General features: G+C 40.7%; 1 protein-coding gene across 4 annotated transcripts in view; it reads left to right on the top strand.

Annotated features, from left to right (window-relative positions):
- Positions 1-25,160, top strand: part of BRINP3 (BMP/retinoic acid inducible neural specific 3) — a 290,477-nt gene that overhangs the window by 190,027 nt on the left and 75,290 nt on the right. For all 4 annotated transcript variants that reach the window (XM_073356709.2, XM_073356711.1, XM_073356710.2 and 1 more), the window contains 2 exons: positions 14,089-14,194; positions 17,726-17,962. In XM_073356709.2, the coding sequence (XP_073212810.1) occupies positions 14,089-14,194; positions 17,726-17,962 (343 nt within the window). The remainder of the gene's footprint in view (positions 1-14,088; positions 14,195-17,725; positions 17,963-25,160) is intronic.

The following is a 25,160-nucleotide window of genomic DNA, read 5'->3' as shown; positions in this document are numbered from 1 at the left end:
ACAAGCTGCTCACAGAAATCCCAGATCCTCTTCTCCCCAGTTTACCAGTTTTACCTTAAATCACTGCTCTTGTATAATACACAACACTTGTGAACACTTAAAACAACAAAAGGTTTATTTAAGAAAGAATAGGGGTTCCACTAGAAACGAGAAAGTATGATAGAAACAAATTGTTACAATGCAAACAAAAGCATAAAATGCGAACTAGGACCTACACATATTAATCATAGAAGTTACCTTTCCTGTCTTATAAAGTAGATCTCTCTCCCACCCGCCCCCTTCTTCCCAGCCAAAGTTCAGTCTATTGCAGAGCTGACTGGCTTTCCAGGAACCAGGATCCAACCTTTCATAAAACACCCCTTCTCAACAAGATGTATCCTCAGTGAATGAATGAAAAGTGTCTCTCTCTACGCTGTGATATAATGAATCCATCTTTGGTCTTTATTTACAGTCAGGGAAATTCCCTGTTAATTAAAACATAAAACCAGAATAAAATGCTATGAAATATAAACAGAGCAAAATCTTGGACCAAAGGCTGTCTCCTGTATCTAACCTACCAGTGGTTCTAAAATGAAAAGCTTCTGACAGCACATCATTTGCCAGAACTGAGGGACGTCTCAAGGCAGATGTCTAGGTGGAGTGGGTTCCACGTGTTGGGATGCAGTATGTAATGTAATGGGTGGTTATGGCTAGGGCTTTTAATCTAATATACTTTGAGAGGAAGTAGGTAGTCCTCCTCTGCTACTGCACTTCACCACAATCCATTCATCTGAAGAAGTGGGGTTTTCACTCACGAAAGCTTATGCCCAAATAAATCTGTAAGTCCGTGCCACCGGATTCCTCATTGTTCTTTACCACAGTGAAATTTACTAGGCTCTGGCTTCACAAGTAATTCGGATGGAGACAAAATGAGCTTGTGGAAGGTGGAGTTCCCACCCTGCTCTGAACATGAGGTAATCCTATCCTTCCTGGGGTTTGCTTTTATTAATAGTAGATGGCTACAACAAACTCTGTACCTTGGCCTAGGCTTTCTCCCCTCAAACCTATCTCTTCCTAGTAGGACCACCTCTGTCTCACTCCTACTTCCCCACATTCAGGGAAACATGCCAAGCCCTCTTTTATACTGATGAGAGTTAGAAAAAAATACACCAGTCATTATGAAGCAGAAGCAGTTACTCTGCACTTATTCAGGGCCTTAGAAAGTGTCTGACCTTTGTTACAGAGTCAAGGAGAGATTAAAAATAAAAATGTTTACACAGAAACCTATATTCTTTGAATACTCTTAAAACATTAATGTAAGAAGCACATTACAAAAGATCCATGTAAGGTCTAACAAATAGGCTTTAAAATTTGATAGGCCTGTGGAGCTCCAGGTGTATTCAAATTAAGAGGATTTGAAGGATTTTCCAGCTGAGCATATATTCTGCCTGGCTAGTGTTGTCTCTTGAGCCTAATACCAAGAGCAGCCTTGTTTTGTATTAAATATGTTCTTTTTGTCTAGTTCATGAAATAAAGCTATCAAGAACCACTGTGTTGTTATCTGAAACTCTCCAAAGGGTAGCTATGGTGCTCATACACTTACCTTTTTAGATGGGGGATGAATTAGAGGCTGGTGGCTAAGCTAGATCAAGCAGCCTAACCAGAGTGTACTTGTAAAATGGTGTCACGACTGTGCACTCATGGGCTAGAGAATTCACCTGGGGTAAATCAACATAGATTGATTTATTTCCACAGAGCTACTTCAGAGCTAGTTGTTAGTAGGTTAGGATCTGCCCCCCATGAAGGATTTTATACATCAAGAAACACTTCTCTATGGAAGATATATGGAGTTTCAAGATTTTCAACTCAACTGGTTTTGTTTGTTGAGGTCTTTTTTTTCTTTTGTATTTTATCTAGCTAATCTATTATTTTTCTAAGTTTCACTGTGGTACTTATATGCTGTTAGAAGTACTCAAAGTTACAAGTACTCTGCTTAATTATTAGGTCTGATAATCCAACTCAGGAAGCCTAGTTAGTCTAATGCAGAAATGTTTATGGTCTTGTGACCAGGGCAGAGTCAAGAAACCTGGGTTCTATTTCCAGTTCTGGTACTGACCTACCATATGACTTTAGGCAAATTATTTCACCTTTTGTGACTCTCTTTCCTTCCCATCCTTTATCTGTCTTGTCCATTTAAACATCTGCTTACAATCACTTCAGATATGCACACAAACTGTATTTAAGTATGTGTGTTGGGGGAGGACAAAATCATACTGGACTTCTTTTTTTTTTAAGAATAAAATTACTAGAAATGAAGTCCCAAAGATCAAATATTTGTAAGAGTCCTTGTGAGGATTACATCTTTTTAAAGTGGCACATTGTGACCTTAGATCTATCAGAGCTAGCCTGCAGCAGAGCTAATCCCCTGGCAACCTAATAAGTGCAGCTGACCCTGATAGAAACTGTCCAGTTGACTGTGCCATGATTGGTTGCAGGAGTCAACAGGATGATACTTAAGCTCAGTAGCAGCATTAGTCCAGCATCCCCATTGATCACCTTTTATGGGTACATAAGGGTTTTGATAAAGAAAGGGAAAAGGTTTGTGAAATTGTAATTTAAGAAATTTAAGAAATTTTTCTTAAGGTAAAAAAATTATATTACACTCCAGCCATTAGGCCAGACTGACAACAACTCGGTCACTTTGAAGTTTTCTGTTTATTCAAATATAGTGAAGGCTGATGATATAGGATGGTAGACAGGAAGAACAGGCATGCCACTGTATGCTCAGAGGCACCTTACAGCTGCAGGTAAAGAACATAATACATCTCACTCAAAACAGAGTTATTTATCTAAAATAACACTGATCATCTCACTAATCACAAAGCAGAGAATTCCCTGTGAAAAACATGATCTAATTAATATTTGGCTGAGATTATAGAGGCCCAGCTAGAGTTGTGTGGCTTAGTTGTATCCCACTCAAACTTAGCCTTGTGGTAGAGGATCTGTGCAATCACAACCCTCACCTCATGCTTCTAGAAGTTCCCCTATCCTTGCACAGCTGAGAATCCAAACACCCTGCCTTCTTCCCTAGCTATTCCTTGTGTAACCCACACACCTCCTGGGTGTCGTGTTCTGTCCCATCTTGTGGCACTGAGACCACTTAGCGAGAGAAAGACAGAGAGATTAATGAGTCTGCTCTACAACTTAGCTAACAGCCAGTTGGCTTTTAGCTTATGCAGTAGAGGCTCATGCACTAAGCTCCAGAAGTCCCAGGTTCGATCCTGCCCACTGATGACCGGGGGCTGTCGGTGTTACAAGTGGGGGCACATCCGGGATTTCAACTGGGAAGTCTCTGAAGCTTAGGATGTGCTTCCTCAGCTCAGGGAAGTATGTAACCCACACACCTCCTGGATGTGGTGTTCTGTCCCATCTAGTGGCACCGAGACCACTTAGAGAAAGACAGAGAGATTAATGAGTCTACTCTACAGCCTTAGCTAACGGCCAAATGGCTTTTAGCTCATGCAGTAGAACAGGGGAGGGCAAACTTTTTGGTCTGAGGGCCACATCAGGGTTCTGAAACTGTATGGAGGGCCAGGTTGGGAAGGTTGTGCCTCCCCAAACATCCTGGCCCCCTCCTCCCATCTGCCACATCCCAATTCCCACCCCCTGACTGCCCCCTCAGACTCCCCGACCCATCCAACCCCCCTGCTCCTTGTCCCCTGACTGCCCCCTCCCAGGACCCCCCCGCCTCTAACTGCTTCTCCCCCAGGACCTCACCGCCTATCGAACCTCCCTGTCCCCTGACTTCCCAGACCCCTATTCACATCCCCACCCCCTGACAGGCCCCCCAGGACTCCCACGCCTATCCAACCATCCCCTGCTCCCTGTCGCCTGACTGCCCTTGGGACCCCCTGCCCCTTATCCAACCCCCGCTCCCCACCCCCCCTACCATGCCTCTCAGAGCACCAAGACTGGCAGCCGCGCTGCCCAGCCAGAGCCAGCCACACCGCTGCACAGTCTAGAGCACTGGGGCAGGCCAGCTGGTGGCACAGCGAGCTGAGACTGCAGGGGAGGGGCTAGAGGCTAGCCTCCCCAGCCGGGAGCTCAAGGGCAGGGCAGGATGGTCCTGCAGGCTGGATGTGGCCCACAGGCCATAGTTTGCCCACCTCTGCAGTAGAGGCTTATGTACTAAGCTCCAGAGGTCCCAGGTTTGATCCTGCATACCGACGATGGGGTCTGCTGGTGTTACGCTTGCTCCTCCCACAATTGCTTCGCAAGCTAGGCTTGGGGCCAGAAGCTTTCTGCAGGGATGTGGACTGAAGTCCCTGTTGGGGAAGAAGGGCAGATGGGAGGGGAAGGTGCTTACTATGGGCAGTTCCCCTGGGAGGATCAAACATAATACATTTGTTCTCCCAAAACCTGAAGCTTTTGTTCATTTCCAACCATCATGAACCAAACTCTTCCACAAAATGAGCCCCGAAGGGTTCACAATCACACAGTCCTTGTCCTAACAGCTAAACCTAAAGTTTAATACCTGATGGAGTAATTTGAATATTATTGGGCCGATCCTTCCAAAATCAACAAAAGTTAATGAAGATGCATCGGTTTATACTGGCTGAGAGGATCTGACCTGAGAAGAAGGGTAAAATTTTCAAAAAGCACTTAAGTGACCTAGGAGCCATTTTCAAAAGGAACCTAGGCACCTAGCAGTCCTAGTTTCCCAATGAGATTTAGGATTCTCCTAAATTATGGCATTATTTTTAAATATGGGACTTAATACATCCTAAGTCACTCAGGCACTTTTGAAAATGTTACCATAATGGTACAGATTTCGAAACAGAGTCTGCATTAAGCATGTGTTTACATCAAGCAACATTCTTTAAGGTTAACTGGTGAGACCCTTGAGTTTAATTGAACGTTGATAATTCTTTTGCTTATGCTAATAGTCGGCCTTGATAAGACTATGCAATGCTATTGGAGGTAAGTAATGATGGATATTTTTCCTGAGAAATAACATTTGACAGCCAATGAATGCATTTTTCTGAGAGACAAATATCAGAGTACAGACTTTTGGTGAACAGGGGAGCATAAAATGTTAATATGATCCCCCTTCCAACTTTGGACAAAGAAGATATGCATGTATTACAATTTTTTAAAACCTAATTGTTGTTTTTGGAATAATAGAAACAATAATCTATGGCTGTACAATAAACATGACATATTTATGGCAACATTATTAAGAATCAGATTCCAATCTGATGTGTTCTTTCATAGTGTCTTACTAAGAGTTTATGAAAAATGGATAGTATAGGCTAAAGATTTGGTTTTCCTATAGATGAAACTACACGATATTAATGGAGTTGTAAAGAATTACATCATGACTTATTCAGCAATATAGGGGAGATGTCACTGGACATTGATACATATAGGAAGAACACTGATGGATGGAGAACTTTTAAGGGTAAAGGTTGAGTGTTTTCTAAAATTAATGTAATCCAACATCTCGGTTAAACGTCTGAGGAAATTCAAAAAAGTCAGCTATTACATTATGGCTCTGCTGAAATTTAAATTTCTGAAATTGGATCCACATTCTCTTGGGACTGATGATAAACTCAAATGCTTCTTGCACGATCAAAAATGGGCAATGGAGACTGGTATCACAGTAGAGCACAAAAGGATAAGGGGTTTTGCAATCAGATATAAGAGTGGATAAGTAGGCAGAAATTGAATTGTGATGGGCCTTAAAAGTGAGGAAGAGAAACTTGTATTTGATGGAATGGCAGAGAGGGCGTCAATGGACGGATGCAAATGGGGAGGTGACACAGTCTGATGGGCCAGGAATGATTTTACCAGAGGTATTTTGAATGGATGTAAGGGGAGCAAGGTGGGTGTCAGGAAGGCCAGAGAGAGGGAGGCTGCAGTAATCAAGATGGGAGAGAGTGAGGGCATAGCTAGTAGTTTTAGTGATGTGGGCCATGAGAAAAAACAGGATTGTAGAGATATTATGGAAGAAGAAGCAGCAAGATTTGAACACAGGTTGGATGTGCAGGTTTTCAAGTAGAATATGGTGATGGGAGCCATATACAGACCTACATAGAGAGAAATGTTTCAATGTAGGATTTTCAAAGAGGATGCTATCTGTGTTTGACTGAAGTGATGTTTCCTACATCAGGTGTATTGCCTAAGAATTCCTGTACAGGAATTTCTTTTTTAAAACTGCTTCTGCTGTAGAAAGATAAGGGAAAAAATAGAATTAAAATAACATATGTGAAGTAAGGGGTGGTGTGTGTTTGTCTTTACCCCTTTTTCCTGCTGTTTAAATCATAATTATTAGATCTGCTCATGATTTTTTTTTACAAGACACTTTTCCTGCCCCCTCCCAAAAAGGAAAGCTAAGATCATGGTGCTGTCTCCAGGCCCTGCTCTGCTCTTGTTGTCACGTCAGCTGTGCCCTGCTGCTGCTGCTCCTCCTCCTCTCCTGACAGCCTCAACTCCTGTCCTGAGCACCTCCCTGCTCCTGCACACACAGAGGGTAAAGTGTTCTACCCCATACACCCTCCTGAGGCCATCTGACAGGGAATGGGTTTGAGATGCTCTTCACACATACATGCCTAGGATGAAATCATGACTCCACTAAGGCCAATGACAGAACTGTCATTGACTTCAGTAAAAAGAAAAGGAGTACTTGTGGCACCTTAGAGACTAACCAATTTATTAGAGCATAAGCTTTCGTGAGCTACAGCTCACTTCATCAGATGCATATCGTGGAAACTGCAGCAGACTTTATATATACACAGAGAATATGAACCAATACCTCTGTGTATGAACCAATATTCTCTGTGTATATATAAAGTCTGCTGCAGTTTCCACGATATGCATCTGATGAAGTGAGCTGTAGCTCACGAAAGCTTATGCTCTGATAAATTGGTTAGTCTCTAAGGTGCCACAAGTACTCCTTTTCTTTTTGCGAATACAGACTAACACGGCTGTTACTCTGAAAATTGACTTCAGTGGCGCCAAAATGTCACCTCTAGTCTCTGTGGTCTCAGGTAGGTTGCTTCAACCATAGACTGGATCAATGTAGCTGAACCCATAGAGACTCAGGAGCCTCATTGCCTGCAGTGACACCATGAGGCGTGAACATTAAAAACAGAAGCTCAATGTGTCTTTAAAAAATGGTTTAAGCTAAACTGAAACCCTAAACATTAACTGTTTTTAATCATAATTGTACGGCTATTGCATAGCATCACAAGAGGGCACAGTAAGGTGGCTTGAATTTATTTCCATACCTTAAAATATTTGGTTCTCTTATAGAGTAATCTTAAATCCAAATTTTCTGGATTTGTAATGCTTGGTTTTGGGATAACCACAACATCCCTGTAATAGTTTTTGCTGTTAAGTTACTCATATATACTCTCAGCCTATTTTTTAATTTAGATACTTGAGAGTAGAGAAGGGAGGGAAACCGAACAAATCTTCTTGGGAAGCTCTATTGACGCGTTCAAATAAAGTCTGTTGTCAAAAAGAGAAATAGCTTTTTAAAAAGCCCCATCCTACTTCTATTTAAGTTAATGGCAGTTATGTCTTGTAACAGTAGAGTCTGTGATATCATCATGAGAATGATTCTGGCTCTGCTGAACGAGTGGTCTCCTTAGACAATAATTCCTACGATGTCATTCACATTGCTGCTAGAAAAGGCACTGAAGATGTTATATACTTACAAGCCATATAACAGATACATTCCAAAAATGTTTTAAAATATTGCACAAAAGACCTCTAACTCTCTGGGTAATGTGGGTTGATATATGCATCCTGCTGATACATCCACATGGCTGGTTGTGTGGCAAGTGCCAGTGTTTGACAGGTTAATGAGGTTTGCTTTATTTTGAATTATGCAGCCATTAGTGTGATTCAGGTTTCTTTGAATATACATTCTGACACAAATAGGGCAGCAGAGGAGTAACCTTCATATTGTGAAGAGTCTGAAGAAGCAGTCCTGAAGGCAAGGCTTTCTTGTTAAAATATTGTAGCATATGGAAGGAGATGAGAGCCTAAGTTTTTATAAAAAGAAAAGGAATACTTGTGGCACCTTAGAGACTAAATACGTACTCCTTTTCTTTTTGTGAATACAGACTAACACAGCTGTTACTCTGAAACCTAAATTTTTTATATACATATGGTTCCTATTCATTTGATTCTCCTTTTTAGGGTGTAATAGACTTTGCCAGCAGTTGCATCTGCACTTTCTGCAATGTGGCTGGAGTGTTGAGTTGTTGAAAGGTGAGGTCCACCGTCTCAAACCATGGCTAGAGTGTGGAACAGTTGTGAAGACCTCCATTCCCTCTCATCAGTTGATATTGGCTGAAATAGCCACTGCAGCCCCTTTCCAATGGTTGTACGGGTTACTGATGCCCCCATGCAAACATGAATTTGCAGCACCTCTATGAAGCTGCACCAGACCCTTCCGCACCCAGCTATAACCCTTTCTGTGGCATATTGGATGTGCACAGCACCCCTGTATGGTTACTCTGTCAGCAGACTGTCAGTGCAGCCCCTATGCAGAGCTTAAGAGGTGGGGAGGCATTTTGCTCCCTGGCTGAATTTTCCCCTTAGTAAACAATGCTTTGCACTTATATCAGAGGAACTCAAATCACAATGGACCACACATTTCCACTCTCACTCACACAGAGTAGCAATTTACTATGTTATTAGTCCCATTGAATGATGTATGGAGTAAAGTACAACTAAGTATGGGGGACATTAGCAGAATCTGGCCCTGTCTAAACATTAATTAAGCATCACAACACCATAAGAGAGAAGTATTTAAAATAACTAAACTGAGGCACTAAAAGACTAAGTGTTATATAACCCAGGAGCACTAACTCCGAGTTTTATGCTCTAATCAAAGCATAACGCTCCTTTGCCACAACTAGAATTGTATGTGCTGAGTTTGTTACTAGAACCACTCATTTAACATACTAAACAGTATTGTCGGACACCAAGATGAATGTGCACTTAGCTGCCTATTCATAGATAAATGGTACCATCTCATTCTCCTTAGGGCTGGCTTAGTTACCTTTCTTGGAAGTCAAATACGTTTTTAAAGACTCTTCACACAAGATGAGACATGGACTTTCCATGGGCAAGTAGTTAGGAATATTAGCAGCATGAATTTTAAAAGAATCAGTAATCTCTGCATAAATATTTTTCCCTTTTGGTAGGAAAGCCTTGTTATAGGCTTAATTATCACTGACAAAAAACACACCGTTTCCTAGGGAAATACTACCTACTGATATCACAGAATTCAGTCCTGCTACAGAGCTAGGAGGTATGCTCTCAGTTCACTTATAATCGGGTCATTATCACCATGGTTCTGAGTCTTAACTGACTGAAAATGGTCGGCAGTTGTCTCATTAATGCCAAATGTTATAGTTTATTTCTGGGAATTGAAAAGCCTGCTGACCAGGGAAACCTGTGCTGTGATAATCCTTGGAAACAAGGCAGCTGAGAATAACATTCCTGCCTCACATCAGATTGGTTTATGCACCTTTAGTTCTTGGTACTTAGGGGTTTTTGGTTATTAACCAACTTTGTTCTGTAATATTTTTACTATGTGAGCTCAAGTTCTTTGTGGACAATAGGTCTGGTGTTTACAGAACAAGAGGGAAACCAAGATGCTTTTCTTTCATCTTCCACCACTTATAAATTAAGCTTGCCACTGTAGTGTGTGCATTACACTGTATGCATTATCCTCTACTGTTTATAGGGCTACCTTATACTGTTTACCTTCAGACTTAACAGTTCCGATGCATAGCCTCGGCAGTGCGTACAATCACAGTTCTACATCTGAAAGACAATTAAATACATTCATTTTCCTCTCCTCCCCCCAATCTGGATATAATCACTGGAATCATGCTGTCGTCATAGAGAGAAATACGCCAGCAAACAGTGGAAGTGGCTTTTGTAAATGACTATAATTTCATTTCCTTACTATTCCAATTCTTTCCCAGAATACACCCTCTGTTCAGCAGGGTATGTATATTTGTAGCAGGAATTTATATAACTACTTCAATTTGATCACTGTTAACAAGCACCTCTAGAGAGGTAGAATTTCAGGCAGCTTCATTATTGGCCTTTATTCCTTATGCACAACAATGCACCACTTACATTTTTGTTTTGTTTCACAATACAAATCCTTCTATGACATGTGTAGCATATTTTGCATGCAGAACCTAAGAATTGCAGGGTGAAGGGGTTTCATCAGAGGAAAGCTCTACTTTGTCAAAACTCAAAATGACATATATATATATATATAATCAATACAAATTAGAGTGAAAGAGTAGATTGTGGGCCAGTCCTCAGGTAGGGTAGACCGGTGTAGCTCCATGGATGTCAATGAAGCTACACCAACTGAAGGTCTGATTCTGTGACTGTAGGCACATCCCTGAGTAAGCGGCTGGGCATACACTGCACCAACTCAGGCAGCCTGGGAAGCACTGCGACATGGAGACACACCTCCAAGTCACTTCCCTGTTTCATCCTTGTTCCAGAGAGGAAAGAGAGTGCTAATAATTGCTGCTGTCCTATACGTGCAGGACATTAAAACACTCTCTGTGAACTGGCTCACCTGTAATCCCCTTGCACTTTTTTGCCGGCATGTAGCCCAAATCACAATCGAGCCCTAATTATTTGGACACACACATAGGGTTTTTTTGTTTTTGTTTTTTAAGTTTTGTGATTGGTTATAACCATTGAAGTCAGAGGTAATTTATGGATAACTATTTTGCACTTCCCCACCCAGACCTCAGCAAACCAACTCCTGATGCTCCCATAAGCAAGTCAGTGGTAATGCCCACCTATATTGAATTGCCTTTAATCATCCATCTGAATGATAAATGAATCTGCATGCACAAAATGAGAGTCTGTAATGATGCTAATTACTAACCTTCCTTAGTCTGTTACCTCAGGATATCCAAGCAGTAAATGAGAATGAATAAGCATTATAAATTTGGTCACATAAATCCTACTTTTGAAGTTACATTGTATGGTCACCTTGCCTTAAAGACAAACGGGTTTAAAACCAACAGTCTAAGAATAACACAATATGGAAAAGGGTATTTAAAATTATTAACCATAATATTTACAAAATAGAATAAATAATACAATAATCACCGTCTCCACCCCCCCTTATGTGAGCTGTTGCCCTGGTTATCATCTGGTGTGAGTTTGCCTTGTTTTACATAGGTTCCCATCCTGCCCATCTTTTCTCATACAAGGATTCCCATTCACTGAATTAGGACTCCTCATGTGGGTAAGGATTGCTCACATGAGAAAGGGTTTGCAGGAAACATAGGCCTTGGATTGTAGGCGAGTGCACAAAGGGGGAAGAGAACACAAGGAGCAAGGGGTAGTTCACTGTTCCAGACCTTGTGCTTCCTGGGCCCAATCCATGGCCATGTTAGTCAATGGGCGTCTTTGTGCTGGTTCACGACCACCAAGCCTCACCAATGTCGAATAGAGGGGGACAATCATGTCCCTCGATCTGCTCGCTATGCCCCTACTTATACATCCCAAAATGCCATTGGCCTTCTTGGCAACAAGGGCACACTGCTGACTCATATCCAGCTTCTCGTCCACTGTCACCCCTAGGTCCTTTTCTGCAGAACTGCTGCCTAGCCATTCGGTCCCTAGTCTGTAGCTGTGCATTGGGTTCTTCCGTCCTAAGTGCAGGACCCTGCACTTATCCTTATTGAACCTCATCAGATTTCTTTTGGCCCAATCCTCCAATTTGTCTAGGTCCCTCTGTATCCTATCCCTGCCCTCCAGCGTATCTACCACTCCTCCCAGTTTAGTATCATCCTCAAATTTGCTGAGAGTGCAATCCACACCATCCTCCAGATCATTTATGAAGATATTGAACAAAACCGGCCCCAGGACCGACCCCTGGGGCACTCCACTTGACACCGGCTGCCAACTAGACATGGAGCCATTGATCACTACCCGTTAGATAATTTAAAGGGAGTATAGAAGAGAGGGGTGTCCAGACCTAGCCTCACTACCATGCTCCAGAGTGTAGCAGGGTATTTCTACACTTCCCATAGCAGCATGGCTTTTAGCCAGGGTAGACAGACTGACGCAAGCTCTACTTGAGCTAGCATAACCAGGAGTTAGGTGGGCTTGTACACTGGTGGCTAGCCTATAACATCCATGCTATTTTTAGCATGCTAGCTTGAGCAGAGTTGCATGTGTCTATGTACCCAGGCAGGGAGGCACACTGCCAGCTGCAGTGCAGACATAACTACAGAGGGTCAATTCTGCATGCATTCCCTGAGTGCTTCTGAAGACATCGAGCCTGCCTCCAGACTCAATGGGCCTGAGTCTCCATTGCTCTGAGTACAAAATGGGCATATGCAGCTAACAAATCAGAATAGCAATGTTTTCATAATCACTTTGCACAGGTGCTAGGCAAAGGATAATCAAGTCCAATGCCTTTCAGAGCTGAGGGGTCTGTCCCACAGCCATATCTACTTTGCAGGCGGTGGTGGTTCATAGGCCACTACAGAACAATGTGTGGGTGAAGAGGCAAGTAAATGTAGGGGATTACACGTTTCTTTAAGATTAGCAATAGGAAGACAAAGAGAACCTCCTAATTCCTAATTTTTATAAGAGCTTTTGAAAGTACAATATTTCTCCTGCTTAAAAGACTGCACCTGAACTGGCAATATGTAACTGATTTATCTAATGCATTTGCTTATTTTAAGTGTGGCTCTTAAAATCAAGTTCCCCAACCTCATAAGTTAGGCTCCTTCTCCAAGAGATCCTAAAGTAACATAGCTGGGGTAGACTGGAAGAACAGTTGTTTGTATTACTTTTATTCTAGCTTACTTTCAGTTAGAAGAAGAGTTCAACTTAATGAACAAGCTAACAGTTCTTGTGCATCAAGATGTAGATGGAATTGGAAGTAGAAATACCTAGGGGAACAGTCTCAGACTACTGGAGACATTACAAGAACAGTTTTCTCACAAGATTCCTATCCTCAGTTATGGATTCAAGGCTCGATTGTCAGTTTACAGTCTATCCCATAGGGAGGGGCAGGAGTCATTGTGCTGCCCCTAGAGAAGCTCAGGCAGTGCTGGTAAAAACTAGCGGTAAGTTACCAACTCCTGTGTGCAAGGAGGAAATGGGGCAATTGTGACTCCTTGCCTCAAAGGGCTGCTGCTGGGCATCTAATTTAGATACCACCCTTTACTCAGAGCGGCACCTGAAGTCACGATCTAGCCCTTAACATAGTTTTACAAAGCTTAGAAAATATCTTCATGTTACTGCATAAAGTATGCAGAATTACTCACTTTGGCTGAGATTCTTTTCACATCCATTAATTAAATAAACCTTATGTCCCCAGTCCCATCTCTTTACTTACAGTGCCTCAGCCTCACACCCCATCTGGAATTATCTTGCTTTGATCAGTTCAGCTGTGATTTGACTCCATAGTTAGGCTTCCCTGGTGCCTCTGATTACAAACAGCTTGAATTTGTATAGGAGACTGGCCTTATTTTAGATCATCTCCTAATTGAAAGACATCCAGCAAGTTCAGGAGCTTTTGTAAGAACACTTCACAAAAGGTAACACTAGAGTTCAAAAAATGTATTTTCTCCTAAATTACACTGAAATAAATCAGGAGCCTATCTACTGAAGTCAGTGGAATTAGTCTTATGTAAGAGAGGCATGTGGGAGATCAGAATCAAGCCCCACATCTCTAGTGCAGAGTTTGCTACAGCTTTGCACACTGATGTGAGAATTAAATTTGGTACAAGCTATCGTCTAACTCACTTTAACACTCAGCCATGAAGAAATGTAACATGTCTTAAGTTCTTGGGCTGATAAAGCCTTTAAGGAATCCCTTGCTATGGAAATGACACCAAATTTTTTGCTGTACTGGTAAAATATTTGTAGCAATACTTTTAGCTGATAAAATGAGAGAATGTTGCATTGTCAGCATACAAAATATACAACCTGCCGATTTGGATGGGAATTTCATTAAACAAACTCTTAATGCCGTAGCTTGTTTTGTATAATGTAGCAAATGGTTTTCCATTCCCTCACCATTAGGTAACAGAAACCCGGACTGGTCCTCTTGGCTGCAGTAACTATGACAACCTAGATTCTGTCAGTTCTGTTCTGGTTCAGAGTCCTGAAAATAAGATTCAGTTACAAGGTACGTAGGTGCAATTTTGTTAAATATCCTCCTGTTCCATAAAAAAATATTTTCTCTTTTAACTTTTGCTGCCTTCGTAAAAGGTCATTTCCCTAATTTTTTGTCCAATAAGCACATTCTGGACAAAGTGAAGGAAGTGTCAGTAACTCATGTTGTGTTTGAACTAGAAACAAAGTTGGTACTAACCAGAAAATAATGTAAGTCTGTTAACATTTTACAGCCTTATTTAACAATCAATCATGAATGCACTCTTTACCCACCGAAACTGCCAAAGTGTACACTGAACAGGAAATGAAATGTAAACCCCTTAGTACATCCTAGCTCATTTTGAGTAGTCCCAACTGAAATTGATGGGACTATTTGAAGAGTAAAGGCCAGAGTTTTAAAGGTATGTAGGTGCCTAAAGATGCAGATGGGCACCTGGAGCTGGATTTTCAGAAGTATTTAGTTGCCTAATGAGATTTTGAAAAGAAAATAAGCTTGTTAGGCACTTACTTGCAATTAAAATCAGTGGGAGTTAGGTACCTATCTGCTTCTTCAGGTGCTTAAATATCTTTAAAAATCTTGGCCATAGTGTCTATGGCAAAAGTACCCAAACAGGTTATGTGCCTAACTCCCATTAAAATCCAGGAAACTGAGGCATCTATCCTACATAAGCACTTAAGAAAATCCCATTAGGTGCTTATGTGCATCTTTAGGTGCTTAAATGCTTTGAAAAATCTACTCATACCTAAAACCCCACATCAGCAAAGATGGCAGAATCTAGCCATTAATCATTGCTTTTATCAGTTACACAAGGGGTACTGTGTATAGAGGCTCAGTATTATTGCAGCTAACAGACCCAATTGTAGTTTCTTTCCAGTTGCAAGAATTCTGGATAATTACATATATTAAAAAAAACAAAGAAGATGTATTTAACTGTGAAAGTGTGTATTGCACTTTCACTTTTCCAGAACAAGGGGTGGGATTTTCAAAAGCACGGAAATAGGAGCTCAAAGAGATTTTTTTCAAGGGCAGGGGCACTTAGAGTAGGCCCAATCACGTGAGTGGGATTACTTGGTGTGTAAAGGGAGCAAGATTTGGCTCATTTTGCAAATTAAGGCTCCAGCCCTGCAAACACTTGCTGCTAATGTAATGTCTACACATGCAAGTAGCACCCCTAATTTCCACCGAAATGCTCACTTACTACTTGTATTAAATGTTTGCAGTATCAGGCCATAAATTGGCAGAACATAATATAAAAAGTGTTTTTCAGTTATCAAGATAGACTATCAGGATTATTTTATCTCCCTGTTGAATATGTACACATTCTTTTTTCTCCTACGTCTGTCTCGCTAGCAGTTTATGAGGACATTAAGGAGAGCATAGGTTAAACATCATGTGATAATCTTTTTTTTAAGGCATAAAACAATTTGATAGATGATGTTATTTACATGGAGGCTCATCTCTTCCACTGGGTCTGCAGAAATAATTTGCCATTTTGGAATGTTCTTTGATAACTCACAGTTGTCAATAAAATGGTTATTATGTCAATGAAAGACAGATTTGATACATGCCATTGGATTACATTAAAAATCGTAATGTTATTGCTGCTTAAATTATTTTATATTTAATCATGTTGAACAAAGGATTGCCTACTGAGATTTTCTTTTCACTTTGCAACTTCAAGGCTTTTCAGAAGTATGTTGATATGTTTACAATCATGCCTAAGTAACAGCTGAGTTTTACATGATTTGACATGAGGTAGAGGACCAGTAAAAAGACAGCTGGTTTTAGCAATGGCATCAGTGTTCTCAAACCATTGTGGTATGGCTTTCTACTTGCAAAATTTTACAATATTATTATTATTTACTAATGTATTAAAAACAAGAAAGATTTTCCTGTGAACTTGAACAAGCTCCTGTATAGTAGAGGCATATGTAACAAATAACCTGTTATCTATGGATTATGATACTCTTATTCACATTGAAAAGCAATTTGCTCCACAAGTATTCCCGTTGATTCCAGTCAGACTGCTCATGGAGTTAGATACTTTTCAGTGTAAAAGTATCACGGTCTGACCCCAAATCTTTGGCAAAAGATTAATATTAATAAGGTAGCTGGCTGTATTTTATTGTTGCTGTTTAATACTGTAGCTAGCATGACTGACAGCCATAACTAAATTAGAATTCAGTAATTACCATATAATCATGCTCATTGGCATCATGCAAATGCTACTCCATTATTATAAAAGTAGATCTTAATTTCCAGTTGCAAGAATTCTGGATAATTACCTATATTAAAAAAACAAAGAAGATGTATTGAACTGTGAAAGTGTGTATTGCACTTTCACTTTTTCAGAACAAGGGGTGGGATTTTCAAAAGCACCAAAATAGGAGCTCAGGGAGATTTTTTTCAAGGGCAGGGGCACTTAGCCCCAACCCCCACTGACTTTCAATGAGAGTTTGGGGGCCTACCCCCAATTTGTGCCTCTGAAAATTTACCCTACAAGTCTCATTGACCTTCAGTAGGACTTGTGCTCCTAACTCAATTTTGAAAATCCCTTCCAAGACATACCAGCCAGTTTGGTGATAATCATTTTGGTCCTGGTCTAATATCTCTTGAAGTCAACAGGAATCCTGGAAAAATGGATCTGGCCCTATGGGCCCAATCCTGCAAGGTGCTGAGTGTGTCCCCTTGAGGCACTCCCAGTGAGAACTGGGTTCTCAGCACTTAATAAAACAGATAGCAAATCTTCAATTTTATTTTGTGCACCATCATAGAAATACAGTTGGCAATGAATCATCGTACATATATTTTTGCAGCATACTATTAAGACACTAAACACCTACATTAAAAGGATAAAAGAATGAAGCATACGCATAGGAAATAAAAAGTGGGGGGGGTTAGCTCATAGTTTCTGTTCTTCCTCATTTGTCTTCACAGCTTCGTGGACAGATAATTGGAATACATTAGACATTACGTTGTGAAAAGGAAACAACAAAAATGTACTAAAGCTAGCATGTGACTGCACACTTTTTCCCCTGATTGTTTCCCTTTCCCCCTTGTCCTTTGTAATTGGTTTATCTACATCCATTTTTCCAAAGTTTACATTAACTGCTTATATCAAGATTGTAATTTCACAGCATTTTTTTGCTGCAGAAAAGCCCTTCTGACTCTGGCTATTTACTCATCAATTCTTAACGAGGTGAGGTTGATATAATCCATCCCACCACCCTTTTTTTTTCCTGACAGTCTCCTCAGAAGGAAAGTTCTCCAGTAAGCCCTCTATCTGGAGAGCATAGATTACTAGGATTGATATTCTGAACTCAGATGGAAATAAGGAATTCATCTGAGGTTAAGCCTTGAGAGAGGAAAAATACTATACAGTGGGAATGCTAGACAGAAAGGTCAATTGACCTAATTAGGCCACATAGTTCCCTTCTGTACCTAAAATGTTACTTTGTCACTATGATATGTAGATTTCTGAATCTGTTTGGGTCAACCCTATCTCACATTTCAATGAGATTATTCCTATTTTATTTTCTGAAGGTCTTCAGCTCATCCTGCCTGAATATCTGCAGGAGCGTTTTGTGCAGGCAGCTTTGAGTTATATTGCCTGCAATTCAGAGGGGGAGTTTATCTGCAGAGATAATGATTGCTGGTGTCAGTGTGGCCCCAAATTCCCAGAGTGCAACTGTCCGTACATGGACATTCAAGCCATGGAAGAAACCCTGCTTCGCATAAGTGAAACCTGGAATGCTTACAACAGCGAATTTGAAGAGTCAGGTGTGATCTTTTTAAATATTTGTATTTGTGTTACTGAATATCACAGAATTTCCTTAACAATGAGGGGTGAGCAGTCCCTTTGAAGCCCCTGGGACTATGTATGTGCTCAAAGGTAAGCATATGCTTCAGTGCTTTGCTGGATCTGTGCCTTAGTTATTATAACTCCTTGATCCCTATAGGACAAATGCTACCCCAACCTCCAACAGGTGGTGAGGGCAGTGGAATTGGTTTTGGATTTGGGCCGGCTGCTCAGAGAATACTTATCTCCTGTAAGCGATGAAGCCCAGCTCCGTGAGGGCCCTTTCCGTGGCAGTGTGAATGAATATATGGGAAAGGGAGGAGACAGATGGGAGAAGGGTCAGCATTGGCCAATTCACTGTTACACAGATTCTCGTTCTGCAGCAGAAATACACTAGAACTGCAGCTGCCACTAGAGCCCACCTCTGCTCTGCAGCCTTAGGTGGAAGATTCCTTCCACACTTCCGACCCCCACACTGCTGTTGAGATACACAGTACCCAGCTGGGATATTTGGGTTGAGCACTGGGGATTGGATTTGCCCCTAAATTAACATGGACCTGATGAATCATCCGTGTAAGAATTGGTACTCCAAACACTTCTCTTCAATCCCATGAGGACTGTTTAAACTGGACTAGTTCCATCTCATTCCCCCACCACATTCTGTGTAACACTGGCTTTCTTCAAAACATCAGGGTTTGTTTCACACACCATTTCCCTCCTTCTCATCCCCAGGACTTCCAGTCCCATAGAGAATGGAAACTGCAGGTAAAATTGGCTTCTGAACAACTGTTTTCACAACTCATTCACTCAGTATTATCAGGACCAGCTGTCTAGCCAGCTGGCAGAAAAGGAAAGGAGAGCTTAGGGAAAAAAATATCAGACAGAAAAATAGAAGTGAAGGTATGTAAGGGAGGAGTAGAGAAAAGTGGAAATTGTAGAATGAAATAAAATGTATGGGAGACAGGACCGAGAGGAAAAAAAGCAAATGCAAGAACAGGAAACGGGGAGAAAAAGACTGAACACTAAAATGCTTGCTTATAAATGGGGGTGGATGGGGGAATTTATAAGTACTATGTTTTGTTGTAATGAAAAATATCCTAATTTCTCTTTTGAGGCCGGGAAATTCAAAGCTGTTAATCATCCAACTCCCACTGACTTTCAATAGGATTTGGATGCCTAATTCTCTTAGGCTCCTTTGAAAATCTCAGCTCAAGGCCCTAGCACTGGTCCTGCACCTGAACTGAGGATGTGGACCATGGAGTTCTGAGAGGATGCCATGAATCAACCATTGTTTAAAATATTCATATATTTGTTGTTTTTTTATAAAGCATCCTTCTTTGAAATTCCTCCATTTTGACACATTTGTACATTTCTGAAATCACACCTTCACTTAGAACATTATACATCAGTACAATTACATTGTAGGTACTGACAAGATGTAGTTTTGCCTATCCATATAGTGTCCTGTTTGAATGGGAGGTGATATTGGTTAGCAATTCAAGAATGTCAGATGAAGCCATCTCATAACATCAAGTGCCTTGATGCATCACTGTCTGAGAATATTCTCTTTTGAGCTGCATTTCATCTAAAGATGACTGCACTTCTTTGAGTGTCCACTCTTGGCACATGTGCTGACTCGTGCCAATGAATGGTAGAGCCTTCTACTAGTAGTGTCTGTTAGAGTTCTTGTGCATCCCATCTAGCTCCTCCCCTCAAAGCTCTAGCATGTTAGGTTAGAATTAAGTATTTGTAGTTAGACAGTTATAGTTACCATTGATAGCAGATCCAAAACCCAAGAAGTATGGGTTCAAGAGATGCACTCCATGTCGTGTTGTCTTCCCAGCATTGGACACTCTCACACTCTGTCTGAAGTGCTTTGGAGAAGAGCTTTCTCCTTCTACCTGCAGAAACTTCACAGAACGAGCTAGAGGCAAGAGGCAAAATAGCATTCAGTTCCTCTTACTACAGGAAGCCTCATCAGTTATATCTTCCAGGTCAGAGATTTCTGAGGCTCCTGACAAAATGGATAAGAGGCCTGAATCAGCTCCAGTACCCTACAGTTTCAGGAAGCCTTCTAGTCTAAACTATCAGCATCTAGCTCTAAAAGACTGGCACTCCCTGATTAACCCCACAGATCTGATTCCTACAAGGGTACAAGCCCATGATGGAAACACGTCTGGGCAATTACCAATCTGTGACTAAAACTCCAGATCCAAAGATCTGAAGAAGGGGAAAAAAAAGCCAAAACGAAACACTTGTCAGTACCTGGGGCCACTCCCCATACTGGGGACTCTGTCTCCCGGACCAAGAGCATGCAGAGCTGAAGACCTCCAGGGACTGGAGTCATAAAATATGGAGTCATCTGACCATCCTTTTATGTCAGTTGTTGGATCTGAATACTACCCCGGCACCAATACTGTCTGTTGTTATAACTGCACAATTTTACTCCAAACTGAACTCCTCAGATTTTGTTGGATCTTTGCAGAGACAAGGGAAGAGATGCATGGATAATGAAGCCTGCAGTGTCTCTCCCTGCTCACAAGAAACAAAAGGTAGATACTTCACCACCTGGGTTGTCGCTTATGCTTCCCCTCCACCCTGCCCCGAAGACCTACTTTCTCTTGTAGGGGAGCTGTATCACCTCTTTTGTAGATTCCCCATGTCAGTGGTATCTCCAATTGTCACCTTGTTGGATCTGGGATGTTTACAACATGTCCCACTAGCTGAAATTGGTAAAGATCAGTGCAGAGCTCAATGCATGCTTTTACTTAGCATTATGTGATAGATATCTAAACTGGACCAGATGCCCATTTTGGCAGATCAGTTCTTCAATCTTTATTTAACTTAAGGCTTTTTACCCCTCATCCTACTCTGATTACCATTGGCTAAGCCTTCCCAAGGGTGGGAATATGCAGAGGACACTTGAAGAAGAAAATAAGGTTATTTATTTGAAGCAGGTTCTTTGAGATGTACTCTGCATATCCACTGTTCCAACCCTCCTTCCCCTTTGAGGAGCATTAGTTTTGTTAATGGTGGAAAGCCCTGAGGTGCATTAATGGTGGGAAGAACTGAGATGACCACTGCTACAGTGCTCCCTTTAATAGCCCCATCCTGATAATGTGCTGGAGTGATAAGGGGAGTGGCGAGAGGGGGCCTCACAAGTGTTCTAACAGTAGAAGACTGTACCATTCAGTACATATTCCAAGTGTGGGAATATGCAGAGTCCATCTCAAAGAACCTCAGTTTCAAGTAAGTAACATCCCTTTTTGTTTGTCTCAGACTGTAAATGTGTTAAAAACTGCTACATATCATATCTCTTATGGTACCATGTTGATTTTGCTGCTGAATATTTAGGTCAATGACAAGTTTCCCAGTAAAAGTAATTGTCTTTCCATGGCCTCTATGGTATTACAATTTTTTTCTGTTGCTGCATCTTACCCAAGCAGTATTATTTATACTGCAATAGCACCTAGAAGCTAAACTCATGGACTGGGACTCCATTGTGCTAGCTTCTGTACAAAGACTGTTCTTGCCCCCAAAATAGCTTACTATCTAAACACCTCTTCTCCCTTTGTTGAGAACAATAGAGTGACTTCATTTAATAAGGCGGAGATTCATCAATGTGGTTATGAATAGATACTTTCCCCTGGATGTTAACCAACAGGAATGTTTTGGTTAGTTATTTCTCAGTTGTCTATTTTAATAAATAATGCCAATGAGAATTACTGAACATTAATGGGCAGTATCCATCTAAAACTACATGTGGTATTCTCGGGGGAGGGCAGCCCCTTATACCAGGCCAAGAGGAATACTGGATAGAAAGACAGCTAAAACTTAGCTTTAACTCTACTCCATGGAGTTTATTGGTGTTACTAGAGAGAAGAAGACAGCTGCTTTAAATAAGATCCCTGAGTCACACACAGTTAAGTTTCACTGCAGCAGTAACGACCTTGGGCAGTCCACCATGAAGGAGAAGATCATTTCCCTAAACAACATGGATGCTTGAGAAGATCTTTGTGCCCCATTTGAGCTGTGATAAGCTGAGTATAAAACCTGTTTTTCTATGGACTGAGCAATACACAATTGAAAAATACCCAGAGCTCAATAGCACCTTCCCAGCCCATCAGATGCAATCAGTGTCATCTCTCAGCTAAGGGAGAGCTTGGCTGAAGTCTGAAAGTAGATGAAGAGCAACTCACTGAAGCGACATCCAGGAAATATTGAGTGAGGGGAGAGGGATGCCATTTTGAACAATGCAACACCTTTATAACCCTTATATCATCACCCATCATTGAGGGAATCTAGCCAGAGATTATTAAAACAGTTTACAGCTTTAGTATTCAGCTGGACTTTTCACCACTTATGTATAGTGAAAGCTATGACTGCAAATATATCCCTTTTTAATGAGTATCTGGAAAGCGGGCTACTCAATCCCCATCAAATTCAGACTTAGCCACAAATCTGTAAAAGTCTAGCCTTATAGTTTTTCAGTATCTCAGAAAGAGGTTACTAAACATATCAATAGGACAAGAAAGAAGTAAAACCCACTCACGGTGTGCTCTCAGGGTGCAGCGATCATAATGTCAAGGGAAAAATCGGTAATAGTGGAGCACTACATTTATAAAAAATTGGCAATTCAACTATATTTAAAATTATATTGATCTGCATGTCAGTTTAACATTAACACAGCATGTTGGTAATTATTACTAGGCTTATTCCTTAAACAATATGAAAGTAAATACATTATTAATAGGATTTCCATTAAACTATTTCTCTCGACCCCTCACACACCTTTCTTGAATTTATTTCAATAAATGTAGACAATATAGTGAGATCTGAGCGTCTAAATCCCTTAGGGAAGCTTTGAAAATCTCTGCCTTACATTTTTAGAATATTTTGTGTAAAGATATATACTGAAAGCAAGGACAACTTAGGTGAAAAATGTTGTCCTGCATTGGGTACTTTTCTGAATCGGGGGGAAAAAAAAAGGGACAGTGTTTGACAGAAGATGGTGGAGTTTCTATGGGGAATGACAAAGTCTGCATAAATCATATTACTTTTTGAAAAGCCCGTCCAACAGAAATTTCACTTAATGTCTCAAATTTCTATTGAAACTGGTTATTATGAGACATTATGAATGCTTTGGATATTCTGAAACATGGGAGATATTATTTAATACATGTTAATAGCATATTTCAGGAAAAACTATTATAAATGAAGAGGCCATTTTAAACAGCTCACATTTAATTTCCCTGCAGCAAATAAGGAAAATTCCTGTAGTCCTTCCTCAGGCCAACATCCCATTTTAATGGATTTGAGGGCACAAGCGGGTGGAGAGGCCTTTTATTTTCTTGTCCTAATGAGCCTAGACTCTAAATAGACAAGACAGTGATGATGGGAGTGAAAATGACTTGTCCAAGGTCATACAGCATATCATTATTGAATTAAAGATTAGAACCTAGGCTCCTTTCAGTCACAGCCCAATGTGCTTCCCCTGTGTGGGTTTTCTGTACACAAAACGGATTTTATCCAGTGTTATTTATGTAACTCAAATCCAGGTAAACATGAGTATGTGAGTTTACGAGTTTTCTAACTCCCCTGATTTCCACTCCTCTTTAGTTTAAATATATAACAAACGTGTCTTCAAACAGAGAAACTCTGCCACATAAACAGATCTGTAATTGCTGTTGAGTTCAACAGGGGTCACACACGTATCCATGGCCGGAATTTGTCCTAAAGAATAAGACTGCAAACAGTCTCTTTAAGACAACCTGTCTGCTGTCAATGTTCTCTCTCCTTTTGTCTGTTTCAGATAAAACAACTAAAGGGTAGATTTGGAGATTTTCAAAGCCATAAAATACCAGTTCAATGCCATTTGTGCCTTTGAAAATCTCCATCTGGATTTCTAGTACTAATGAATTAAAAAAAAAAAAAAACCCTCAAAATGCTTCTCTTAGCTCCACTGCCCCCTAAGAAAAGTAGAGCACTTAACATGTTTTCTCCTAGATAGAATTTTAAGGCCCAGTTTACCAAAATGTATATGCGAGAATTTAAGTACAGTTGAAAGTCAAATTTGTAGATCCATACTGCAGTTGCACAGGCATATAGCCAGTTACTGTGTATATCTAACAAACCTCTTGCAGACACAGATAACAGATTGGTGCATACAATCATGTTAAATGCACACCAAATTAGGTGATTAATTAGTGTACACATTATTGGAAAAAATCAGGTAGGTACCCCTCAGCTGTGGATGATTTTCCATGAACAATTCATAGCTAGCAGCAATTTGTCCCTAGGAGAATGACGATTAATAAAGATTTGGTAGGCTAACAAAATTCAAATATGAAATGTCCCAGTCATTGTTATGTGTAGATTTAATTTAACACAGTCTTTTCTGGCATCTTACAAGAACTCAAATCCCATTTTGGGCAATGAACGTTTCCAATAGCATATTACTTTTCTCACAGTGTCCTTCGCTGGCTTTATCATTGTAGTTTTCCTCCAGAAACTCAAAACACAGTTAGGTCTTTGAGTTTCATGTAGCCACTTAATATCAGAAAACATACTGTGTTTTCACCCAAAGAATTGGCAGCTATTTTGAATTGTTTACTCTAAGCCATCTGCTTATTCCTTATCATGTCTTATACACACAGCCATATCTTCTGGCCTTCAGACTTAGCTACCACCCTTCCAAGATGAGCAGCTGTTTTCTTAACAAAAATTCATGCTGGAACTGTTCATCCTGAATTCTTAGTACATTTTGTTAGTGTCTCAAGGACCTTGGCTGAATTCATGTTTAAGCACGATCCTCCAGGAGAAGAATATTCTAAGAAGCTGTATTTTAACAGTGGCATAAAGAGTGCTTTTGGTCAAAACAAAGCCATGTTTCATATATCCCATTTTTATGTACAATAACTTGGAGCTATTCTGAAGTTATGCCAGCTACAAATGGTTTTAAAAATTGTCCAGTGTCACCTGTACTTATTATAACATTCAGGAAAGCACTTAAGCACACACATAATTTTCAGCACAGAACCTATCCCATTGACACCCATGTGCTCAAGGACTCCATCCAGTATCCACTGATGTCCACAAAAAGACACCAAGTGGTGCTGAGTCAGTCCCCAGAGCTTTGATGGACTGGGATTATAATAAGCAAACTCACTTTACTGTGTG

This window comes from Lepidochelys kempii, chromosome 8, assembly GCF_965140285.1.
Source record: "Lepidochelys kempii isolate rLepKem1 chromosome 8, rLepKem1.hap1, whole genome shotgun sequence".
In the NCBI taxonomy this organism is placed as follows: Eukaryota; Metazoa; Chordata; order Testudines; family Cheloniidae; genus Lepidochelys; species Lepidochelys kempii.
Note: the sequence above shows the minus strand (reverse complement) of the source record. Positions and strands in the feature narration are given on the sequence as shown.